Below are 25,608 nucleotides of genomic sequence, written 5' to 3'. Positions count from 1 at the left end.
ACACGCTACAGCATGGACGAACCTTGAAAATATTCTACTAAGTAAAGAAGGCACTCGCAGAAGCCACACACCGTAGGATTCAATTTTTCTGGGAGATGTCCAGAACAGGCAAATCCTCAGCGACAGAGAGCGGACTGGTGGCTGCAGGGGCGTGGGGCAGGGGAGGATGGAGACTGCTTCATGGGTCAGGGGGCTTCTTTTCAGGGCAACAGAAATGCTTTGGAACCAGATAAAGGTGATGTTGTTGTTTAGCTGCTAAGTCGTATCCAACTCTGTGACTCCACGGACTGTAGCCCCGCCAGGCCCCTCTGTCCATGGGATTTTCCAGGCAAGAGTACTGGAGTGGGTTGCCATTGCTAGGTTACGGAAATTTTAACTCAGTAAAAACAAACATGTGAAACCAGGTTCCACCCCTCGGCAGGCAGATGACCATTAAGACCCCCTGAGAGAGTCCGGGGAGAACCGAGGGCAGGGAGTCCGGATCTTCCCCAGCCCGGAACTTCTCAGGATGTGAGGTGGGCAGGGAACTCCAGACAGGGCCCCCGCTTGGCCGTCTGGTGAGACGGAGCGCGAGCGTGTGCCCTGCCTCCTCTGCTTCCCAGGCTGGTCCTCACTGAGCCCCCGCCCCCGTCTCGTCCAGTAAGAACCCTTAGTCTGGGTGGGGGGGACAGAGAAACTTTGCGCCTGGGGACAGTCAGAGCCAGGGAAGCTGGCGCAGCGGCGGGCACACGGGCCAGAAGTGCTGCTCGTTCCCAGCTCTTCTTGGAGTCGTGGTCTAAAACGGCGCTCCCCCTCGCCCAACAGGACCCCAGCCATCTCCACGGCCCCCAGAGCTAAAAGGCAGGGGTGCCGGGGACCCGAGGAAGGGCTCCTTGCATTACACGAGTGTGTTTCTGCTGGAAAATCTGAGCCCCTGCCCCGTGCCACAGCACTCTCTGTAGGAACCAAGCGAGCCACTTCCGAAGCACCCAGAAAGCAAACCCGCCCCTCCTGCAAGGTCTGCCGGCTTTCGGGTCACAGGACAAGCCCTCCTCTGACCAAACTTTTGGCTCAGTGGCCAGGAGGAGCAGGGAAGATGCAAATGAGGTGGAAGTCGGACGGCACCCTCATGTCCCCCAGGAAGACGCTGCCACGTGGGGCCACCTCCAGGCTTCTGCGGCCCAGTAAGGTCATCTTGCCTACTTGTCCCTCTTTCCTCTCAAACAAGGCCAGGCTCTCCTCCTCCTCTCCCCTGGCCGCCCCACCCGTGCGCTCCAGCCCGACAGCAAGCCGCAGGTGGCCCAGAGACCACTTCTCGAGCGGGTCCTCTGGAAGATGGTGGTCTCCATCATTCCAGCCCATGTCCACAGGGGTGGGGGGGGTGGGGTGACGGGGGACACACAGAAGGAGACGAGCCAAGGACCCGAGTGCGCCATGCAGGATGGCCCAGCACCTTCCTGACCCCTACGAGCATCTTTGAGCGGAGGGGGCCTGGCAGGAGGAACCACGTCTTACCTGGAGGCATCGAAGCTGTCGTAGGAGCCGACTGTGTAGTGCCGGAAGAGTTTCTTGCTGCGGTCTGCACGAGTTTCTGCACAGAGAGGGAAGAGAGACATCATTTAGAAAGTCACGGCCCCCAAACGCTGAAACCACGAGAGGCTGGCCAGGCCCCTGCGTTTGTCTGACCTCGGACGTGTGGGACCCGCTTCTCCTGGGGAAAGATCTGGGAGAGAGATGAGGCCCTGCTCTGTGGCCTAACTTTGCAAACTGTGGGGGATGCCGATGAACGCCAAGGATGACTGCTGGAGAGTCCCGTGCTCCGGTCCCCAGTAGAGGCTGAGTCCCAGGGTCCCCAGGTGGTACAGGATGTGCTCTGCAAAGAAGACAGGGCCGTGCAGGTCGCAGTGGGAGCAGTGGCAGCCCACTCGGCACATGGAACCTGCTAGAACGGTATTCTGAAGTGACGCTGCCCAGCCGTCCAGCAAACATGAGAACCTGTGGATGACTGCTTTGGGGAAAAAAGAATCTTTATTGCTATTTTGCTGATAATTGTGTGTTCAGTCACTCAATCGTGTCCAACTCTTTGCATCTCCATGGCCTGTAGCTCCCCCCAGGCTCCTCTGTGCAGGGGATGTCCCAGGCAAGAATACTGGAGTGGGTTGCCATTTCCTTCTTCAGGGGATCTTCCCAACCCAGGGATCAAACTCGCATCTCTTGTGTCTCCTGCATTGGCAGGTGGATCTTTACCACCGTGCCACCTGGGAAGACCCTGATTATCGTTACTTTCTCCTAAAACAAACAAAAACCAAACAAACGTGATTAAGGTCCTAATTAAGTCCTCTGCTTACTTCTCTTACTCAGCAGATTTCGAGGTAAATTTCACGGGAAATTATAAGAATGGTGTAGTTAGACTTAATTGATAGCTCAGAGCTGGAGGGAAAAACCCACAACAGCACAAATGCAAGAAATACGGCTGCTTCTGACTTATTGTTCAGATATTTCCCCCTGCACACCCTCTTTCCCAAACCCTGGGAAAAATACAGAGAAAATTGTGTGGTTAGCTTCAGGAAGATGGCCGAAATCTCACGCAAACCCTTGTAACTCTGTTGTCCGTCTCTCTGACCCAACGTTTCAAAGCAAATGTAATGTTATCCAAACCCAAAAGCACATTTCCAGTGGAAATGTGAACAACTGCAAAGGCATTGAGAAGGGTATGCCTGATAACAGTTGACTCCTTTCAGGCCCAGAGGCAGCTGATGCAGCAAAAATACATGCCTCCTTCTATTAATATAAAGTGCGGTGTTGCCTTTGGGGGCCGAGAGGACCAGGCAGCCAGCTTAGGACTACATTTCCCAGCACCCCCTGCAGCCAGGCATGGCCACGTGACCAGCTCTCACCAATGGAACTTGAGCACACGCCACTGCAGGGGGGGAGGGGAGAGGGGTGTGTGTGTGTGTGTGTCCCTTCCAAGCTTGGCTTCTATGGAGGCCAGGGAGCTCTCCATATCCTCTCTTGCTGCTTCTCCCAGCTCAAAGCTAGGACTCCCAGGCCTGAGAGGATGATGGGATCCTCAAGGATTCCTAGCAATGCCTGGGTCGCTGTGCGTTAGCTGTTAAAGTGGGCAGCACACTTGTCCGGCCTTGGGCTACACTCCAGGGACCTGCGTGTCAGAGCAGCTAACACTGCCTTAAAGGTTCTCTGGGACTCGGCTCCCCCGGCCTCTCTCATCACTCCACCTGAGGCTCCAGTGATGCGAAAGTTAAAATCCCCTGAAGCTGGGTAACAGCCGCATCCCCATCGTGCTCCCTGAGGCTGAGCACTGACTGGGTCCCAGGCCCTGTTCCGAGCGCTGCTCCTGTACCCACTCATCTGCCCGTCATGGCCCCTGGGGAGGGGGTATGTGTGCCACTCTGCACGTCCCGCCAAGTCCAGCCAAGGGTGGTCCCCTGCCTTTGGTCCATCTCATGCCACCCTTCCTATCCCCGTGTGTCCTCGCCGTGGAGCGAGCCACTCGCCTCCGCTCGGCGTCTGTCTTTGCTTTGTCATCACTGTCTTTGGGACAGGCTGGGATGTGGGACCCCTCACTGCAGGTTTGCAACCGGACAAACGTCTCCTCGAGCGACAGGTACAGAGAAACTCAAAGGAACTAAAAACAAACACGTGTGTGTGCAGTTGGGGCAGATTCTGGACAAGATACAAAAGACCGAAAAGCCCAGCGGCCCCTTCCGAGGAACAGGGAGCAAAAGCAGGTACCACGTGTGATCTCTGCACATGGCACCACCGAGGGGGTGGGCAGACCACCTCAGTCACTCCTTTGGCCCAGCCCACCAACCCGCCCCTACCCTCACCCCGTTTAAGGAACCAGCTCGCTCCCCTGGAGCGCAGCAAGGGAGCGAGTTTCTGGTCCTCTGTCCCTTGTGGGGCAGTATGAGTCCTAGTAACGCCTGGCCTGATCCTCATCTGGCCTCTTTATCCATTTCTGTTGATTAAAGAGTCCAAGAACCTGGGTCTGTAACATCTCTGTCCTCACTAACATCTATCGAGTCCCTCCCCTGGGTCACGATTTGTGCCCATCCAGGCTCCCACTTGTTGGTGACAGAAGCCTGGTGAGGGAGGTAAGACTGCTGGACCCATTTTACAGATGGGTCTACTGAGGATTGCCGAGGCCAAGGCACACACCGGGTGAACAGCATGGCTAGGATGGGTCCTCGGCCAGCAGACGGGCTCCAGGGCCAGGCTGAGAAGCAGCAGACCACACCCACGGGTCCCTGGTGAGGGCTGAGTGCTCCTTCAGTGCTTAAAGGCAGGGATCTGGCCTTAGGGCCAGGCTGAGAACCAGCAGACCACACCCACGGGTCCCTGGTGAGGGCTGAGTGCTCCTTCAGTGCTTAAAGGCAGGGATCTGGCCTTAGTTCTCTCTGTATCACCCCTGGTGTCTAACTCTTGGCAGACATGTGATGTCAGAGCTGGCAGACCCAATCCCAACAGTCCACTGTAATCAGCAAATAGAAACACACTTCACACAGTCGGAGGGACCTGGAGACACTGGTCCAGCTGGGCTGTACGTATGTCCGCTGTGCTTGGCAGCAGGGCCACACGTGCCCAGGTGCTCCCCATCCTCCTCCCTGGCATCCTGCACACGTTCACGTCTAGTTACCATTCATCAGGTCCACCTGGAGGCCAGGCCCCGTGCCCCACATGTGGGGATTAGAAGGGCTCAGAGACGGTGGGGCTCTGCTCTCTGGGGCTCAGGATCTTGGGGGTGGGGTGGGGATGCTGGCTGGGCTGAGGGCCCCAGGAGTCAGATAACTGTGTAGCGGAGGGGGGAGCACGTGGGCCAGGCAGAGCATCTGGCCAGGCCATCCCTGTGACATCCGAGTGGGGCAACACACTCCCCAGGCCCTGGAGGATAAGCAGGATTGGAACCCATTTGTGGGGTTAAGCAATGCAGCTCAGGAAACCATTGAATGACTGTGGGGATGGGCTGCTAACTGTTGTTACAATTGCTTATTTCCTGTTGCTTAAGCCCCACGTGCAGGCTCTGTGCTGGTTGTCTAGGGAACTGCTGGGCTCTGAGAGCTGGCTCGTGCCGGCCGCTGGCTGGGGTCAGAGGTTCCAGGTCGCAGGAGCAGAGCGTGTAGTCAACGTGTGTGTGTGTGTGTGTGTGTGTGTACATGTCCACGTGTTTACCAGAGGAAACAAAGGTTTCAGAAAGAGACCGTTTCTAGATCTGCTAGCCAGGGGTTCCCAGAGTTTGGGATTTTGTGGACCAAGAAAATTTTAGACAAAAGAGAGAAGGATGTAGACTGACACCAGATTTACCAAGTTTTTAATCTGGCCTTAAAAACAATGGGCTCCATTCTGCTCCCACAATTGTGTTACAAGAGAAAGGGCAGCTTTGGGGATAATATTATCTCTGACTGCTTTGTAAACAACTCCCACCGCATGGACATTCCCTGCCCTCTGGATTCTGGACACAGTGAGACTTCCGCTCTGAGGGACAGCAAAGGGGCCCATCACATCTTCAGCATTACCGTCACCAGTGCCGCCACCATCAGCCTCATCACAGCAGCAGCAGCATCTCTACTCTCACCACCGTCATGTTCATCAGGACCATACCACCATCTTCACCACCACCACCTTCACCAGCCCCATGTTCATCAGGACCATACCACCATCTTCACCACCACCACCTTCACCATCACCAGCCCCACGAGCATCACCACCATCACACCACCATCTTACCACCACCATCTTCACCACCACCACCTTCACCATCACCAGCCCCACGAGCATCACCACCATCACACCACCATCTTCACCACCACCATCTTCACCATTACCAGCCCCACGAGCATCACCATCACACCACCATCTTCACCTTCACCACCACCATCGTCACCCTTACTCTGATCGTCATCGTCATCACAGCCTCATCTTCATCACCACCACCAATCACCACGTCCCTATCGTCACCATCTCTATTAACATCATTCCCATCATTCCTGTCTTCACAGCAGCTCTACTAAGCTAGCTTTTTTTTTTCTTTTCCAGTAAATGAAGTTGTTCACCTTATTTCGTCTTCCTGCAGCAGCCAGGGCTAAGTGGATTTCTTGCCGCTGTTTTGCAGAAGCAGCAGAGTGCTATGATGGGGGATGTGGGCTCTGGGGCTTACACTGGCCTGAATTCAGAGCCCAGCTCTGCTGTTGACTGGCTGCAGGTCGCCAGGCTCTTCATTTGTAAAGTGGGGATAATAACACTTCCTACTCACAGGCAAGTGGTTGAGGAGTAGACGAATTAATTCATGGAAAATGCTGCAACAGTGCTTGGCGAGTGGGAAGCACTCTGTTATCTGGTTCCTCCTATGCATGTAGGGGTAGGGTCCTCCTCTGCTCCTCAAGGCCTCCAAGGTCACACATCCTGTGAGAGCAGACCCTCAGCATTGTGCCTCTGGAGCCTGGCTGACAGTCGCCAACAGCTACTGTGTTTCCAAACATCCACACACATTCTAAGTGCTTTATATGCATGAGCTCAATACTGTTCCTGTTTCTGGTTGACAAGCGAGGAAGGTGGGGCTCAGAGAGGTTGCCTGAGCTGCCTGAGGTCACCCAAGCCACTGCGAGTCACAGTCCCGTGGGTCAGCATCTGCTTGGGTCCCTGGGAGGAGGCATCTTCACCAGCAACCCATCCATGACCCACAGAGGGGCAATGGCCTTTTTCTGAGACGTTCTGAGGTCTGGAGGCTGAGGAAGGCGATCTTGGCCATGAGGTGGGAGGACGCAGGCTGTGGGCAGCCAGTGGGCGTCACAGCACGTCAAGGGGAGAACCAGCCTGTCCATGCAGCCTGCACACAGCAAGAGGCAGGGCTGAAAGCTGGGCCCAGGGACAGAGGGACACGTGGGCCTGTCGCTGAGAATCCCTGGATTTTTGCTTCTGGTGGTCATGAAAGCTACTCACTCAGGATTTCTGGCTTTATTCCCTCTGGGTGTATGCTTGGATGGATCCTCAAAACTTGTTTTGTCCAAATGAGTTTTCCCAAACTGACTCATGTCACTTCCTAAGATTCTCCCCGCCCCCACCCCCCTTCACCCCCATACTGTTTCTTTGCCCATGGGCGTGGCGACCAAAATGTCTGAGATGATGGTTGTTGTAAGAATCTGGGTCCCCATGTGTGCCCCCTGGGATGCCCCCTTTCCTGCTCAAACAGGTGGTGTGAGCAGGAAAGAACCCTTCGTGGTTTCAGGCCACTGAGATCAGAGGCATGTTTGTTACTGCAGCTTTCCCTGGATAAGCTGACTGATGCAGACGACGCGTGGTCTTCTCTGTCATGCAAGTCAGTACACTCCATGTTTTTGCTCAAGCCTGGCAGAACTGGCTCTCTGGCAACCAAGAGTCCTGGCGAGGGTAGAAAGGGAGACCAGACAAAAATCAAGACAGAGGCTGAATCTGGCCCCCTGTCTGGGAGGATGCCCGTTCTTTGTAGAAGAAAGTGGAGAACCACCCAAGATGCAATAGGAGCACACTCTGCTGGACACGGAGAGAGCTCGGCAGGCATCACAGGCCTGTGTGAGTAGCGGAGAGGGCGGCCTCTCTGCTTATGAAAAGCAACGCTGAAAAACCAACCACCTAAGCAGGAACTTCTGACTCACGTTTCCTAAACGACACAGAAGCTTCTCGAAGTGAATGGTTCACAACCAGGGCCCCCTCCCGGGCCAGTTTCAGGCTCAGTGCTTCATATGGAAACGCCTAGTCCCACTCAGCTTGGACGCCAGCAGTCACTACCACTCTCATCTGAATGACCATCATCTTCTGAACCTCTATATAGAATGAGCTTCAGAAAAATGTATCAGATGATGCCACTTTTCTGCTTAACCATTTTCCGATGGTTTCCCAATGACATCAGAGCTGCCTCTGCCTCCCTGTGCCCCTGAGGACACAGGTCTGTCACGACGAGGCCCTGTCCGCCTCTGAGCCCTCCTCTCCTCTCTTCCCTCCTGGATCACTTCACTCCTGCTCTATAAGCCTCCTCTTGGGCTTCCCTGGTGGCTCGGACGGAAAAGACTGCCTGCAATTCAGGAAACCTGGGTTTCGATCCCTGGGTGGGGAAGATCCCCTGGAGAAGGGAACAGGTACCCACTCCAGAATTCTTGCCTGAAGAATCCCATGGACAGAGGAGCCTGGTGCGCTACAGTTCATAGGGGTTTCAAAGAGTTGGCCATGACTGAGCAACTAACACTTTCTTCTCTCCCTTGAACCTGACGAACTGACTGGCACCCCGGGGCCTTTGCACTTCCGAGAGTCTCTCTGGGACATTCCTCCACCCGCTCAAAGCTCACTGCACTGCTGGGTCCTCAGCTCCTACTACACAGCCTGGCACACAGTAGGTGCTCGACAGCTGTGGAGTAACAAGCCACAGGGGAAAAAAACCCACGTTTCTGGGCCCCTTTGTTCTTTGCCAGCGTTGGCACGGCCACCTCCCTGGCTGTGAAACTGGAACAAGTTGAGGACACCGCGCAGAAGACTGAGTTTAATTCCGATGCTAATGAGCGGAAGTGGCCACCCTGCAAACTGCGAAACTGGAGTCCTCACCTTGACCTTGGGGCGACGCCCTGCGACCTCTCCCTGCCGCCCCGGACTCTCATTTTCTCCACCATCCAGCCAGACATTTGGATGAAATGACCCCACAGCTGCTCTGCCTTCTCAGGGAGACCCATCCCCCTCCACCACCCGTGCGACGGGAGACCGAACCCCCTTGCCCGGAAGAGGGCTACAAAGTGTTTAAGCTGGTGTGCCCTGAAAGCTTGTCTCAGAATATGGCCTAGAAAAATCTACAGTGAGAGGAAAAAAAAAAAACCCTAGAAATTCCATTCCCTATACCTCTTGCAACTCGTGAAAGGGAGTGACAGATTGCATGACGAGATTCAGATTGTCAGCATCTAAAATAGCCCTTCCCGTAGAGCTGCTGGGAGAAGATCCTTCCCAGCGAGGAAGCCCGGGAAGGTCTCGTGGCCTCTGGGCCTCGAGTGTCACTGAGTATCATTGAGTTCCTGGCAAAGGAAACAAGAAGGGGAATCCTCAAAGAAACTGATTAAGACTCTGAAAGGTCAAAAAAGGACTCAAAGCGTGGCGTGGGGAGGAGGTGGGCTGTAGGGGCAAGAAATGGCCATGGGGAAAGGGTGAGAACAGCAGAGCAGGGCTGAGGCCGCGTGAGCGCCAGGCCCCGACCCCCACCTGGCTCCCATGTGGGGCGGTCCCCTCGCTTGTGAGTTGCCGTGGACAGGAGAGGCAGGGAGGGAAGCCTGCCTCTAGACAAGGCAATGTGAGCTTCAGTCCTAGTGAGCGGCACGGCCCTGGGCAGGAAAGAGCCTCTCCAAGCCTCAGTCTTCTCATCTATAAAATGGGGCCAGCAGCAGAATGGACCTTATGGCCTGTGGGGAGGGCCCAAGTCCCTTCCCGATGGGCTGTCGGCCACTGCTGTTCTCCAGGAAGCCGTCTTGAAAAGCATCCTTCTGCCCCTGGGACAGAGGAAGACCCCAACCACGTCTGTACTCAGAACCTCATGCCCTGACCAGAACTGCCAGCCCGGCTCATCAGAGTCCCTCCAGGAAATCTGGAGTAGGAGAGACCAGTCTCTGTCCCCTGTGTAAACAGAGGATGCCTCTGCTCGAGCACCAAGGCTGTCACTGGGCACACCTCGTCGGGGGCACGAAAGAACGGACGTTGAGGCAAGAGGCTCAGGGTAGTGGGGACACGTGTAGGCCTGGAGACGGCCGAGCTGGCTTGGCTCCCAAAAGCCCCCCACGTTCTGCTTCCAGAACCCGCTTCTGGGACCCGCCGGGCCACATGTTCCACCTCGGGGTCCAGGAGAGGCCGCTGCGTCCCTACGGGGTGGTGGGGGGAAGCTTTCCTCCTTTGACTCGGCTCACGTGGGTTTTACATCTCTTGAGCCACAAGAGCCCTCCCTGTCTTCCAGCTCCTCTGTTGTTCTGGACAGAAACTCTCGTCACCCAGGTGGACCAAGGCAGTGTCTCCGGATTTCACCCAGGGGTCTGGACGGGCGGCGGGCCCACAGATGGTGCAGCTGGCCAGGGCAGCCGTGGACACCTGCCTCCAGGTCCTACGCTCTGTGTCGACTGTGATAACATGCGGGGTTCCTAACACCCCCGGGGGCAGCATGCCCTCAGGCACGCTCCAACCTGGCCCCAGGCAGGCGTCCCCAGGCCAGCACAACCAGAGGGAGCCCACTGGGGATGGGGAGGTCCAGACGCCGCCCCGATCCGTGAGAGAGTCGAGGCCGGCCGTGGACAGCAGACTGAGCGCAAAGACGATGCGACATTTCCAGGTCACGCTGCCCAGTTCATCCCCCCACCTCAGTGTGCTCCCCAGGGCCTCCAGCTGTGGCCCAGCCCAGTGACACTCTGACCCCGGGCGCCTGAGACAGCAGTGCGGAGTCCAAGGGAGGGGAGCACAGAACCCAGGCGTGCCCACCTGCACGGCTGCCCCGCAGGCCTGGGAGCTGACAACTGGCTGAGCTCACTCGCTGTGCAGGACCGAAACTCAAAGACGAGGGGCCTCCACTGCCTTCAGAGTCCTGTCTGGGTGTGTTCCCTGGAGCTGAGCCTCAAGCCCAGCAAAAGGGGAGTCAGACAGAGGCAGGGACAGAGAGGCACACAGATATCCACAGACAGAGACCGAGATGCACAATGACACAGAGATAAATAGAGAGGGAGACAGATATACACAGAGAGTCAGAGAGAGACGGTGAGTGAGCAAGACAGAGACGAAGACGGAGAGACACCTACAGAGACAGAGACAAAGAAAAACACAGAGAGACGGAGCTCCAGAGACCCAGCGAGAAGAGGAAGTGGTCTTTGAGGACCTCCAGGCCTCCCCCCTGCCCGCCTCTGTTCCAGCCCCTCCCCTGGACTCTACATCTTTTTGGCTGTTACTGTCAGCCCCTCGCCCCAAAGAGGCAGAAAGGACCGAGAGGACCCCTGCACGTGGGGGCCCCACACCCTCACCACGCGGCCCCCCGCCAGCCCACGAGGTGGCGCTTCCTGCCTGGAGTCGGACGGCGGGGCCCCCAGCATCCCCACACCTCCCGCCCACGAGGCTCCCGCCATCTCCGGTGGGTTTTAAATCAGACACTGTTCAGGCTACACCCGGGCCTGAGCCAAGGGCAGGCTCCGGACCGTAAGGAGGAAAGAAATTACCGACGGGGATGGAGACTGAAATAACTTCTCTGTTTTAAAACCGACAATGCCCATGGGCTCCATGCAGTGGAGGACCAGAGACAGGAGTGTGGGAAGAAGCCTCGGTGGGCACAGAGGCAGGTGTCGGGGGGCAGGCCGGGGTCTCAAGTTCACCATCACCTCCCACCGGGGCCAGACCCCAGGACTCACGAAAGGGGGCAACCAGTGTGAGGGGCTGGTGAGCCCGCACAGCGCAGGGGGCCAGGGAGCTCAGCACCCAGCTCCACCACCACGGTCACCACACTGGGCTGACAGGTGCCCACCCCACCACTGGGCACGGAGGTCAAGACCTCACGTCCGAGGACCACTGGCTGAGGGACGCGACTTTGACCTGAAGCCACTTCTCACATTCACACCATGACAGCTTGGCTCACTCACTCAGTCACTTCATCAGCTGCAGGCCACGGACCCAGCACCTTCTGGGAGGTTGATATGGGCCTCATGAGGGAGGGGAGGGAAAATAGGGACCCTGCTCCTCAAAGACAGCTGGACTGCATCCCACGTCCCCACTAAGGTTGGGGGACTAGCTCCCTGTGGCTGCTGTAACAAGTGACCACAAATCTACTGGCCAGGAACAACAGAAGTCCATGACCTTACGATTCTGTAGGTCGGGATCCGCTGGGGGTCTCAGGAGCTAAGATCAAGGTGTGGGCGGGGCTCCTGCCTGTGGGGGGCTCCTGGGGTCAGCCTGTCCCTTTGCCTTTTCTGGCTTCTAGAGGCTTCCCCATTCCTCGGTTGTGACCCCTTCCTCCACCTCCCAAGCTGGCACTATGGGTCGAACCCTCTAATCCCCATCATTCTGATTCTGGAGTCTGTCTCTCTCTCTCACAATTTAAGGAGCCCTGGGACCCAGGATCATCTCCCCTCATCTTAAAGTCAGTGGTCTAGCAACTTCTTTCCATCTGTGACCTTCCTTGCCCTTGGCCACGTATCTGGACACAGTCACCTGTTCCAGGGATCAGGACACAGACGTCTCTGGCCATCACCTGCCCTCCATGACCATGGAGAGACCGTCCCTGCAGGACAGCACAGTGGGGCCAAACTTGCTCAGAACACTGTTTAAACCCCTCAGTGAAGGAACTCAGAATCCTGCTCTCAGGTCAAGAACTCCCCAGGAGAAAGAACAATGCTTCTCTAGCAAGGGCCATTCCTCTGTTTGCAGGTACAAGACAGAGCGCAGGTCAATGTCTGACTGCAGAGCCACAGAGAGACCCAGGTGGGCACCGGCGCCTCTGACCCTCAGCCTCTCCTCTGTGTCGCTGCTGTTGTTCAGCTGCCATGTGGTGCCTGAGTCTTTGCGACCCCACGGACCGCAGCACGCCAGGCCTCCCTGTCCATCTCCATCTCCCAGAGCTTGCTCAAGCTCATGTCCATTGAGTCAGTGATGCCATCCAACCATCTTATCCTCTGTCGTCCCCTTCTCCTCCTGCCTTCAATCTTTCCCAGCATCAGGGTCTTTTCCAATGGGTCAGTTCTTCACATCAGGTGGCCAAAGTATTTGAGCTTCAGCATCAGTCCTTCCAGTGAATATTCAGAATTGATTTCCTTTAGGATGGACTGGTTTGATCTCCTTGCAGTCCAAGGGACTCTCAAGAGTCTTCTCCACAGCTTCAAAGCATCAGTTCTTCGGCGCTCAGCCTTCCTGATGGCGCAGCTCACATCTGTACATGACTATTGGAAAACCAGCTTTGATCATACGGAACTACGTTGGCAAAGTGATGTCTCTGCTTTTAATATGTAAAGGGAGATAAACGGTTTGACCTGTGCCCGAGGTCCCTTCGGTGAACAGAACCAGCCTCTGGACAAACAGCAACCCTCCCCCCGAGACCTGCAGCCCCACTTTTGCCCGGGTCAGGCGCTCTACCCTGAAGCGTCTTGGTTTCGGTGGTCCAGGCCGCCTCCACAGTGGGCTCCGGCACCAACACACACCTGAGTCACTGGTTCTCTTAACTCCCAGCTCCCTGGAGGACCGCAGGGTGCCCGTGTGTGCCGTGTGTCGTTAGCCCCGGGAAGACCGGCTCCGGGCTCATCCAGCTGGGTAAGGACTGAGTGGCAAGGGCCGTCGGAAGTTTTCAAAAACTTGCCATGAATTCACTTTTGAGTGGGCGTGTGCAGTGGGGCATGGGGAGTGCCAGCCATCACCAGTCCCGCAGGGTCCCCAAAACATGCTGGCACCACACGAGAGCTGGACCTGCAGACGCCAAAACCCAAAGGAAAGGACGGTGCTAGTCTCGAGCTCCAGGACGAATGGAGTGCGCTGCAGAGGACCGGACACAGCAGGCCTGTGTTTCTCCGCAGTCATCCCAGCCCGCTGCCCACAGTAAGACGAAGGGAACACCTGCAGGATGAGCAGCCGTCGCTTGGCTGAAGGAAGATGGGGCTGCTTGTGCGGCTGCGACTCAGGAAGCTGTCTTCCTGCCCCACGCCAGGCGCAGCTGCGAAGCCCTCACGGAACTTGGCGGTAGCTGGGCTCGGGCCCACCCGCCGAGGCCCGCCAGCACCAGATTCACCTCCTCCGCCTCGGGAGAGATGAGCCCACGCGCCGGGGAGCCAAGGGCAGGTGGGGGCTGTGCTGTGGCTCAGCCAGGATGCTCGGTGTACGGGCAGGGGGGCTTTAAAGCAGCAGGGAGGCTGGGCTTCCAGAGCAGTGCTCGAGGACGGGGTGTGGGGGGCGGTGAGGCTCCCAGGGCTGCCACTGCCGCCGTCATGGTCCTGACCTGTGCGGACATCCGTCACCCACCGTCACCATCACAGGTGACCCCCGGGGGCCGCGCACGAAGCGCAAAACACGTGAACTCTGCTGGGGTGCTCCAGCCACCCTGCGCCCTCAGCCGTGGTACCCCACTGCGACTGTGCAGGCGAGGCTGAACAGCAGCTGGGGTTCCTACCTCGGATCCCCGTTAGGAACTGTGAGGCGGGTCGACCCCCCTCTGTGCTCCCCCAGTCGGCGTCCACACATCACCGGCCCCTCCAACATCAAGACCCCTCCCTCCTTGGGGAGCACCTCCTCTTGGGTCCCACTTGAGTGCAGCCTTTCCCTGCTGATCGTGGGGAATCGCAGGGAAAGGCTGGTCGTCCCATCCACCGCCCTGCCCTGCCTGGCACGCTCTGCCCCGTGCTGAGATGGCCTTTCTCCCCACCAGCTCTCTCTGTCGGCCATTCTACACCCACTTCCCAGTTCCTTTCCCTCCAAAGGACTGGGGTGGCCAACAACAGTCATCCCCAGGCTCCTCCCAGGGGAGGCCGTGTGACTGGGTCTCGGCCAATGAGGCAGGAGCCGGCATCTGCTGGGAGGGGCTTCCTTTCCCCAAAAGAGGTCCCCCCAGGGCATGCTCCCTTTCCCATCTGCACTGTGGAAGTCAAGCTGCACCACCCCTTCCTGGGAGGGAGTGTCGGGAGGGAGTGTCAGGACAGCAGGCAGAAGAAGCCAGGTCTGGCCCCGCCTTCCTGTCGGGTGGGACAAGGAAAGCCCTGTGCATTAGGGTAGCGGTTCCGGGGGACACGTCTTCTCTGGTTTAATCAATCACTGCACCATGAACCAGATGCTGTTGTTCCGGGGGCAGAAAAATCAAAGCACAGAGAGGTTAGGCGACAATCCCAAGTCACACAGCTCTCGAGGGGCGGCCGGACTGGTTGTTAGGCTGCTCTCTGAATGCCTCTGCTATCGCCGCCCGCAGCTCCACGAGGCTCGGCCAGAACACCAGACATGACTGGACCATTTTCAAGGCGCTCAGCCTGTGGGCGGCAGAGCTGGGACCCTAGCCCGGCTCAGGGGCATGGCTCACACTTGAGTCCCCTTCATCACGTCTGTACAGGACAAGCCTTCCAGATGAGTCATTCCCTGCGGGAGGTGCTTTACGATGCTGCGCTTTGAAAATCACTAGAGAATGCAGGAAACCTGGACCCCGGGCTTTCAGATTCAGGAGCCCTGTCTGAGGATGAGCAGGACCTGGCCCATTCAAGGGCAGGTGTGGGGACACCCGAGCGGATGCCTTCCACCCAGGCGCCCGGCGCTGTGACCCGAGGTCTGAGGCTCTGCTTTACCCGCCTCTCTCCCCGTCTTGTCGCCCTTGGGCAAGGGAGGCTGGGGCTCCACTCGGGGGAGGCCGAGTAAGCCGGGTTCCTGGCCACATTTCCCCGTCTCCACCCTCCCAAATTGTCTGGACAAATGAATAAAGCTGCTAGCTGTCAATGAGTCGCTCTCTACTCTACAGTAATTAGAAGGTTTAAAAAAAAAAAATCAGCCCAGGCGGCTCAGTGGAAGCATTTATACTGATCCATGGAGCCAGACAGGCAGTTTAAGTGGAAATTACAGTAAATGGAGGACTCGGAGCCTGATTGCATGTTGTTGCTAAGCTTGGCGGGAGCGCCCATGCCAAGGAGGCTGTCCTCATCTCTCTCCATCACGGGGAGCATTCAGGGGGCTGGGGGAGACCGAGCTGCCCTGGCCCAGCAGCCCGGGGCTGGCATGACCATGCGGAGGGGCAGGGTGCTTGAAAACACGCCAGGCCCTGGGAGCCTCCTGGCACCAAAGCCGGCAGCCAGGCCCTGGGGGGAGCAGGCTTCCTTCCTCTGTCCGGCCAGGATACCTGGACTGACCCCCTCTGTGCTCCCCCATCCTCGGCCTCCACCATCAAGACCCCTCCCTCCCCGGGGAGCACCTCCTCCTGAGTTCCACTTGACTGCAGCCTTTCCCTGCCAATCGCAGCGCCTGGCACAGAACCGAGGTGCAGGGGAGCCCCTACTGTGGAGCCCCTCTCCCCATGCTGACGCCGCCCCTCCCTGGAGGCAGGGTTCTCGGCCCCCTTCCCCCTGGAGGGGCCCAGAAAGGTGACGTGAGAGACCCAAGGACACACAAGGGGTGAGCAGCGAAGCTGGATTTAAACCCAGGAACCGACTGGGGGCGGAAGGATTCTTTTTAGTTCCTTAAAATCTTTTTTAGGGGCCCTGGCAGCTGAGGCTTAGGAAATAGGACACAGAGAAAAATGGGACCTGTTGAGCTCCAGGAAACCGCCCTGATCGTGTGGGCAGGTCGCTGAGACGTCCCGGCTCGGCCTCGATGTAGGCACACCTTGGACGCGGCACGGTTCAGGACCAAGGGAGTAACCGGATTCACCCTGGCAAGAACCAGGGGGTCTGGGAGGCTGAGGAGGATCCAGGGTTAGGCGGCGCTAACAGATCGCACAAAGACCCACCCTGACGGTGACCTTACAAATGGCACGCACCAGCCTCTTGGGCGCGCGTTCCCTGAAACCCACCAACCTGTCCCCCAAAGATGCTACAGGTCTGTGACAGATACTGAGGCTGGCAGTGGGTGAGGACCAGCAGGTGAGACCTGGGGGGTGGGGGCGGGCGTTGCCAGAGCCTCAGCCGTTCATGGCTCAATGTCTCCTTGTACAACCTCAAGGGGACCCCTGGGAGGCGGTGGGGGGAGGGGTGGTCCTTCAAGGATCGCCGAGCTCCCCAGCCTGAGCCCTTGCAAGCTAGCTGTGTCCCCTGTCCTCTGCTCCTGGGAGCGAGAGGGTGCAGTTGGCAACAACCTACTGTAGAAGTTGAAGAAGGCGATGCGGGCTGAAAATACAGATGGTGTTTTCTTGTCTCAGAGGCTACCATACCAGAGAAGCACCCAGTTCACTTGATTTAAAACACACACACACACACACACACACAGAACTAAAAAGCACACCAGCCATGCTTTCTTTGCAGAAGGGCAAGCTGGACGAGTAGGGAGGCACACTGCCCCCCCGTTCAGTGTGGGGAGACGTGCCATACAGCTTGTCGGGGGAACACAGGAACCCTGGACACATCTATGCCTTTAAGTCACAGGGACTCACAATGCAGTCGTCCGCCCTTGGAACTTAACAACAGCGCTCACTAGGAATAGATGCTCCAGTTGGTCTTAACTCCCTGCACCTTCCCCCGCCCCCCGCCCCCATGGCAGCTTGAAAGGACTTTGGAGAACCAGGCCCCTGGGACACTAACAGTACCCAAGATGCTCAAGTCTGCTGGGGTGACTTGACGGCTACCTTGATTTTTCTCTTCTATCTTGGGAACACTAGAAAGCCGTTAGGGAAACAATAGCCTTCCCTGGTGAAACACCACCACCAGAAATACACTAATTCTCAAACACACCCAGCACAGAGCCATCGCCTCCACAGCCAGCCACCCCGACTAGCCCAGCGCCAGCCCCGGAGGGTCAAGAACAAAGACTCGCGTGCGGCCGCCCGCCGGGAGCAGGTTCGGGAGACCGCACCGTACCTCCAAAATGAACTTTCTTCTTGAACCGGGAGTTCTCAGCCATCGTCTCTAACCTGGGTGTGACCATCTCACTCAGGCTGGTCCCGCTGCCGGTCTGGGTCCATTCGGAGCCCGCATCCACAGGGCCCCCTCATCTACTATTGTCTGTTAATCCAAGAGGAAAAAAGTTGCAGCCCTCCGCAGTCAGAATTGTGGAACAAAAGAAAAAAAAAAAAACAGGAAGAAGAAAGATGGCTCCAAGTGTTTAATCCGCAGGGAGGTTTTCAGATTTGACTTTGGGAGACCACACGTCGGGATCGGCGGAAAATTCGGTTCTTTGACACAAGTTGTAAGCTCCAGATTGGAGCCCGCATCCTTTCACTTCCCACTGTACCGGGGATGGTTTCTTTTTTTTTTTTTTTTCCTAGTGCTGGTTTCCATGGCAACGCATCAGTCACTAGTCTAAATAAGTGCGGGTGAAGGACGCCTGGAAACCAGTGCAATTACGCACGCCATTAGCGGGGAGAGGAAAGTGATTCAACCCCGCGACGAGCACGGGGCCGAGGTAACACTTAGAGTCTGCTGTCGTCCTTGTCCTGAGGATTCGCTTTCTCATTTTGTCACACAGGGTTTTCTTGGTCCCAGCGGTTTCTGAGCCCTGCGTGCTGCAAGGTGGACGGCCGGGTGGAAAAGTCCATTCTGACCGCGCCACCCGGCGGAGCCAAGGTCAAAGAAAGGGACAGGACCTCAGTGAAGCGGGTCTTGGCTGAAGGCATCCCTTGGGCCTTCCATTGGTCCCTGCATCCCTGGAGGAGGGGAAGGGGTCTTCAGGTGCTTGGAGGGATGGGGGGACATGCATGTACTCTGCACACTCAGTATGAAGGCTGGTGGGGAGCAGGCTGCAGGCAGGGCTTGCTGTCGGGCAGGCAGCTGAGCCTGCCTCCTTCCTAGCGATGCCCTCTCACCTCATGGCTCTTGCTTGGGAAGGCTCAGTGGGGTACAGGCCAGGCTCTAGATCCTGTTTTTCCTCTGTCATCAACTTCTTCCCTTAAACAGCTGCCACGAGTTCATGGTGTGGTCCCGGACAGGACCCCTCACCTCTGAGCTGCAGGATTCCCATGGGTCTGAAGGGCTGGTGACTCTCAGTCAATGTCCTTTGGATTCTGAGAAGCAGGCCACGTGGCCAGTGGGCAAGCAGGAGCCAGGTCCCACACCCGCCAGCTGCATGGCCCGGGTCCAGCCTCTTATTTGTCAGATGGGGTGATGATAATGAATTATCTAAAGCTAATTATCAATGAATTAAACCAGTTACTTATTACTTAATTTAACAATTAATACATAAATCATTAAAATGGGATGTTAGGGCTGTGAATGATTTTGTTTCAGAGTCAACGTGAAGAGCACAAACCCTCTGCTCCCTGTAGACCTGAGGCTGGACGCCGCCTGGTTTGAGGTGTAACTCGCCCTCAGAGTCCTGTCCACCCAGCCGTGTTGGAGCAGATGCCCCATGAAGACTCAGAGATAAGGACACTGGCCCAGAGAATTTAAGTGGCCTAAGGGCACCCAGCCAGCTAAAGGGGAGCCTGGAACCTCTAGACCCAGCCCTGTACCTGCCAGGTATCCCTATCTCCTGCCGCACACCCCCAGGGACGCAGGGCTCTCAGCTGACCGGTGGGGATGAAGACCAAGCGGGGGCTTCCTCCCTCACCCCAGCTAGGGACGTCCCCAGCTGGGTGTCCTGGAAGATATGCTGGTTCCCAATCCTGCCCCCCTGGGGCCCAGACCTAAGTGGATTCCTGCTTCTCCAGGGCCCTGTCCCTCCACTGGCATTTCAACTGGTCTCTGGGCAAAGCAGGGGGTCACAGAAACAGCCCGTGCCTGACACACTGGAGGCCCAGGGGCTGCGGCCACCACTCCCTGGGAGAGATCCCGTGGGAGGCAGCAGTGGAGACAGGAGGGTAAAAACATCGCGGCTTTCCCTCCGCAGCCCAGCCCTTTCTCCGTGCTCCATGCCGCTCACACGCCCTTCAGCCCCGTGTCCCCTCCCCCAGGTGGCTCAAAGCCTCGTGTCCTCGGAGGCGCCCCGTCCCTCTCGGGGGCGAGCCGCTCATGGCCGCAACTCCCGCCAGGTTGCTGACCGATTCGGCGGGCAAACCGGGGCCTGAGGGCAGGGCTGGCCCTTTCTCATCTGTGACCTTCCACAAATTTCTCGCCCTCTCTGAGATTCAGCTTCAGGAAAAATGGGCACGCAAGAACACGTCCTCATGTAAGGGCTACCTGAAAATCACGAGTCAGCTGGGGGCGGGGTTGGCTCCTGGTGGCAGAGGTGGGTCCGACCCGGATGCCCCTGCATCCCCAGGCCTGTGGCCCGCAGATGCCCCCGTGTATCCACTGCACATGTGAACACTCGGCAGAAACTTGAAAGCGTCACGCGGGGTCATTGCCTGTCCAACCGGCCCATCACAGAGGTGGGTGTGGCCCGTGCGTCGCACACACACACACAGGCCCAGGACTCGAGAGATGACAGAGGATCTTCTCCACCCTATGTGGTCACAAGGGCCTTGATCTGCACCCACGACCTGAGGCCCAGGGGCTCCGGGACTTTAGGGAGGTGATGAGGGTCAGAGGGAGGTCACAAGGGTGGAGACCCCACCAAGAGACTAGCATCCTTATAAGGAGAGGCAGGGCTTCCCTGGTGGCTCAGCTGGTAAAGGATCTGTCTGCAATGCAGGAGACCTGGGCTCAATCCCTGGGTCGGGAAGATCCCCTGGAGAAGGGAATGGCTACCTACTCCAGTATTCTGGCCTGGAGCATTCCATGGACTGTATAGTCCATAGGGTCGCAGAGATGGACACGACTAAGTGACTTTTACTTTCAAGGAGAGGCCAGAGACCAGAGCTGGCTCCCTCCAGCCTGCGAGGGAGAAGGCGGCTGCCTACAAACCAGGAAAGGAGCCCTCTCCAGGGGCTCACCTGGTGCCTTGACCTTGGGCTTCGGCCTCTGGCACTGTGAGGAGTAAATGTCTACCGTGTGAGCCCCGGTCAGCGTGGCCCCAGCAGATGAGAGAAGCGTGTTCCTGCATCCGGGAGGTGGGGACGGACAAGGCGCTGACTTGGGGGATGGAGAGGGGGCCCAGGGGGTGGGCCCACAGCACCAGGCGCTCGCTCACTGCACCATGAAGAGAGCGGCAGACCCGCACCCATCACACCCACAGAGCTTCCTGGGCGGGAGACTGAGGACACCGAGACACGTTCACGTCTCTCAGCCGATCACCTGCCTCTGATGACTTAGAACCCGGCAGGGCAGCCATGCGTTCTTGAGGCTCAGGTGCATGCGTGTGTGCATACACATTCACACTCACGCACACACACACACACCGTGGGGAGGACAGAACACAGGCGGGGGATTTGGAATTCGTCTACTTGCCAAGGAGACCTAAAACTCAAAGCTCCTTTCCAGAAGCCAAAGGAGCTCAGTGCATGCTCCTGGGACGTCGGGGCCCCTCTTCCAGGCAGGACTGAGATCAATGCGTCCCTGGACCCTGCCTGGCATCTCCCTGGCTCCAGTTACTGCCCAGGACATCGAGATGTCTCTTCTTGTCGTGTGCAGACCCGGTCTCCCAGGCAGGTTCTGTGTTCATTCCCGGGGGGCCCAGCCTCCTTCTCAAGTCCCATTCACGGGTGTCACAGAGAACAGTTGTGTGTGTCGGGGCGTGTGGGGTTTTCCTGGAGTGTGAGCAGCTCACAGGCACTCACAGCATTCCCCATCTCTGACACTTCGTCCCTGGCATCTGGCACAGGCTCGGTTCTCAACGAATTATATGCTGTCCCTTGGGCTTAATATACAAACCAAAGTCATAAAGTAGGAGCCACAGATCCAAATGCCTCCAGGCAGGCCATGCGTCAAGGAGCAGGTGTCAGACAGCAGGGAGTGGTGGGGTCTGAGGTCGACAGAATCTCAACGATGAGCAGATCCTAACTTCCAGGGAAGCGCTGTTTTGCAGGACCCCTGGCAGTGCTCTCACGGCAGGCAGTCCTGTGTCTAGGGGCAGTCTGGAGGTCCATGGTCCCAGTGCTGGAAGGTACTATGAGCAAATGCTGGCAGGGCCGGGTGTGGTCAGTCCTTAGCTACCTCCAGGTGGATGGAAGACCTTATCATAACTCTCTGAGCTCAGATCCTACACTCTTGTCACACGACTCACACAGAAACACAATGGACTCTCCGGAAATGCCAGTGCCTTCAGCATCAAGAGAAGAATATCCTTCGTTCATCTGGAGCTTTTCGATGATGCTTATCGAGTCTCTACACCACATCCCTGGTGGCAAGGACCCTCAGGGGGTGTGAGCGTTTCAGGCGACACATCTGGGCTGATGATGGCACCTCCCTGAGCGGGAGCATCCGTCTAACTACTGTCTTCCGGTCAGGCGGCCCCCGAGCCTGCGCACTCTGAAATAACCCTGGACGGTCACAGCCTGTTTCACACTCCCTGCCACCCCAGGGGTGACGTGTGCCCCACCCCCGGTGCCCAGCCTCCTCCCACCCTCTGCACCCTATGGGGAATGACTGTGGACACTGCATTTCCCAGATGCCTTGGCCGGGGCAGCAGCCAGGTTCTGGAGAGGAGACCCCTGTGCAGGGCGGCAGGGCAGTGCCGCTGCTTTGCATATCCCTGGTGGGAGGGTCCCACACACCCACAGGAACGCCTCTTGGGTCTTCCTGCTGCCCTAACTCAGGGGCAGCGCTGGCTTCTGGCGGTGACCTGTCTCTGGGTGGCATCACTTGCCCCCTTCTCTTCCTCTCGCCCTTCCTACAGTCTTGTCACAGAAACACACTGGATTCTCCAGCAATACTTTTGAAATCAATCTCCTGCATTCCAGGGACTTCCCTACTGGGCCAGCGGCTGAGACTCTGCCTTCCAATGCAGGGGGGGTGTGGGTTGCATCTCTGGTCTTGTGGCCAATAAACCAAAACATAAAGCAGAAGCAATATTGTAACAAATTCAATAAAGACTTTAAAAATTGTCCACATCAAAATAAAAATCTTTAAAAAAAATTTCCTGTATTCCACCCTCTCTGTCTGAAGCACCTGCTGAGGTGTGTGTTTGCTCCTAACTGGGCATTGGCTGATAAAGGGTGTGATGTGAATTTTTTGGAATGAGGTGTATTATGGGTTTTTAACGTAAGAATTTCATTGAAAGAGAAAGGGATCCTCGCACATAATTGCTTTTAAAAATGGGTGCATCATGCTTCTCAGAGCTGGGGGCTCTCAGACCTGCAGCGAGAGATGGTCTCCTAAAGAACTGAGAGGAACCGAGCTGGAAATAGGAGTCAGAACCTCACCTCCCACCCTGCCGTACCTCAAAGGCTCACGGAGCTTTTACCTGGAGAGCTTTTCAAAGAATCTCTCAGCTCAAAAGCAGGACCGATGACAGGAGCAGTGGGAGCAGGGTACAATGGGCTCTGGAAGACTCGAAGCCTCCGACGCACAGGTTTGGAATAACCAAAGCTTCCCGAGGGGCACCAGGCAGAGAGACGCCTTGCCACTGATGTGGGAGAGCCCTGGCTCACACTCTTCTGCTGGGTCCCTACTTTCCTTCTCGAGACAGGATGCTCTACCAAGTACCATCAGACCCCGCTGGGGGTTGACACATACGCTGACTGTCTCTGTGGCAGGTAGGCCGTTAAGCAGCCCTGAGGATCCCACCTCCCAGTGAGATTCCCATCCCGTGAGTGTGGGACCTGCGATGTGCCTCTGACCAGCAGAACATGGCAAAGGGAACAGGCTGCATCTGAGCACATGCCTGTCAGTGAGGAGACTGCTGCACTTTTCTCGCTGGAGCCTCTCTCTTGCCCGTGGGATGGAGCAGGTGACCGTCCTGGGGAATGCCACCTGGGAGGAGCAGGGGGTGGCCTCTGTCTGTAGAGAGGGGCTTGGAGCCTCCAGCTAGCAAGAAACGGAGGCATTCAGCCTTACAAACCCAGGAGATTCAGTTCTGCTGACAACCCAAGATGGCTGGAAGCCCCTCCCCAGGCTAGTTTCTGGACAAGGATACAGCCTGGCCACCCGGCTAAGTGAAGCCCAGGAGAGGAGCCAGAAGCCAGACTAAGTCTTGGTTCAGAGAACCCACGTGCTCGGCATTTGGGAACGGCGATCTCTCAAGGTCTAAGGAGCCGATCAGGTGGCCAGCACCAGTTAGGAGCGGGTGGCTTGTGCGTTTATGTCCACGTACCCCCATGGGGGAGCAGTTCAGAGAGGATGAATTAAGAGACAGAAACAAAAAGTCTCCATGATCATTAAAACCAGACTCATGAAGAAATTCAGTCTGAAGGCAAGAAAACCAACACTTGCTGAGTGCCAGCTGTTATCACTGAACCAAACTCGAATCTGCTCGACCACGCAAAACAAAGCCGACCTACTGACAGCAGGTTGTGGTGAAGGAAAGGGCAGCGTTTATTGCAGGCGCCCAGCAAGGAGAATGGGCAGCTCGAGCTCAGAGGACCTGAACCCCCTGCTGGCTTTTGGGGAACAGTTTTAAAGACAAGGTGAGGGAGAGGATTCCGGGTGCACAGTCAGCTCGTATTCAATTTTCTGACTGGTTGATGGTGACGTAACAGTGGAGAGTCAGGAATCTTAGTCGCCAACCTTCTGGTTCCAACTGGTCTGGGGTCTACATGCTGGCGGATAGCAGTTTCCATCTGGTGGGAGTCTGGTTTCTGCAAAAACAACTGAGGGATGTGCATCAGACATGGGTTTCCAGGTCCTTCAGGAAGGAACTATAGGTCCTGCAGCTCGGCTATTTGGCTGATCTAGCGTTTAAATTGTTACGAGCTCTCCCGCCGGACTGCTGTTCTTTGTCTCTGCGTGGTCTCTCTCCTCTGATCGTTAACCCTTGGGCCAGACTTTCTGAAATTCAGGGAAGGTTCAGGGGACTGAAGGTTTTATTTAAGCGAGAGGTGAGGAACAAGCTGGGGTTGGTTACTGAGAAAAGCTGGTCTGGTGATTGATCGGTTTCACCATGTGTCGTGAGCTTTCATAGGGTAAGAAAGTGAAAGAAAATATTTTGATTTTGGAAGATGGTGCTTTAAAGTGAGATTCTTTGGGGGAGAAAAATCCTGAATCTCATTTGAAGACTGTCATTAGCCTCAATAACACAGGCAAAAATGAGTGTTGCAGGGTGTACTAAGGGGAGTGGTTTTTTTTTAAACTGTGGAATTTCAGTGAGTAAATGCTTTCCTACAAAATTCATAAATGCCACTTACACCCCAAACCAGCAACATTTAACTTATCTGCAGCTGGTTCTGTGCCATATTTAACGTGAATCATATTGTAACATTTGGAGACTATTAAACACGAACTCCGCAGGAGGAGTTTCGTCGGATATCAGGGTAACACGAGAGAGAGCTGAGTGCTTGCCAGCGAGCAGTGGCCCGGAATGACATCCCTCCAAGGCCTTCGCCAGATGCATCATCTACGCTGCCACCAGCTGGCTAGAGCTTCGAGCTACTGGGGTCAGAGTGAGGGCCTGATGCCTGAAAAGGCTCATTACACGCTGAATCACTCAGACCTGTGGGCACGTTCACACCACCTCACCCCGATGCAGGCCACTGTCCCACGAGGGCGAGACGTGTCAGAATCCGCTTAAACATCTCAGTACCAATAACAACAGGGAGTGCAGTCGTTACTGAGATTCACTTCCTGCTAGTACATGGCAGGCACCCTCTGTACTGAATTCCCCATCTTCACGGATTCTCTCATCATCCTTTGCAGACAACTGAAGTGAATGGAAAGACACACAGGAAGAGCAGGGATGCAGGGAAGATGCAGGGCCCTCCTGAGCTGTGGCATCCATGCTCAGCTTCACCCAAGGCGGGCTCATTCTTACAACTAGTCCCATCTGACAGTCAAGGTGGCCACCTCCAAGGGCCGCAGGCCCATGTGAGTGGGTGTGAAGGTGCCTGGCAGTTGCAGGGCTGAGACCCAACTCAGACATGCTGGTCTCAGCTGCATGTGTTTTTCCCCAGGCTCGTATGAGCTCCTTGGAGCTGTACTTCTTTCAAGTTCATGGGGGACTTTTAAATCTCCTTCCAAGCCTGCTGTGATTGGTGAAATCCTAGCTTCTAACGCACAGAGCAAGTGGAGG

The 25,608-nt window shown here is 56.6% G+C and overlaps 1 protein-coding gene across 1 annotated transcript in view; it reads right to left on the bottom strand.

The window, feature by feature from the left end:
* SHANK2 (SH3 and multiple ankyrin repeat domains 2) overlaps positions 1-25,608 on the bottom strand; it is a 563,804-nt gene that overhangs the window by 198,795 nt on the left and 339,401 nt on the right. The window contains 1 exon segment of the mRNA XM_070359054.1: positions 1,495-1,570. Within this exon segment, the coding sequence (XP_070215155.1) occupies positions 1,495-1,570 (76 nt within the window).

This window comes from Bos mutus, chromosome 22 (assembly GCF_027580195.1).
Source record: "Bos mutus isolate GX-2022 chromosome 22, NWIPB_WYAK_1.1, whole genome shotgun sequence".
Classification (NCBI taxonomy): Eukaryota; Metazoa; Chordata; class Mammalia; order Artiodactyla; family Bovidae; genus Bos; species Bos mutus.
The sequence above is the reverse complement of the archived record's forward strand: the minus strand, read 5'-3'. Positions and strand labels throughout refer to the sequence as shown.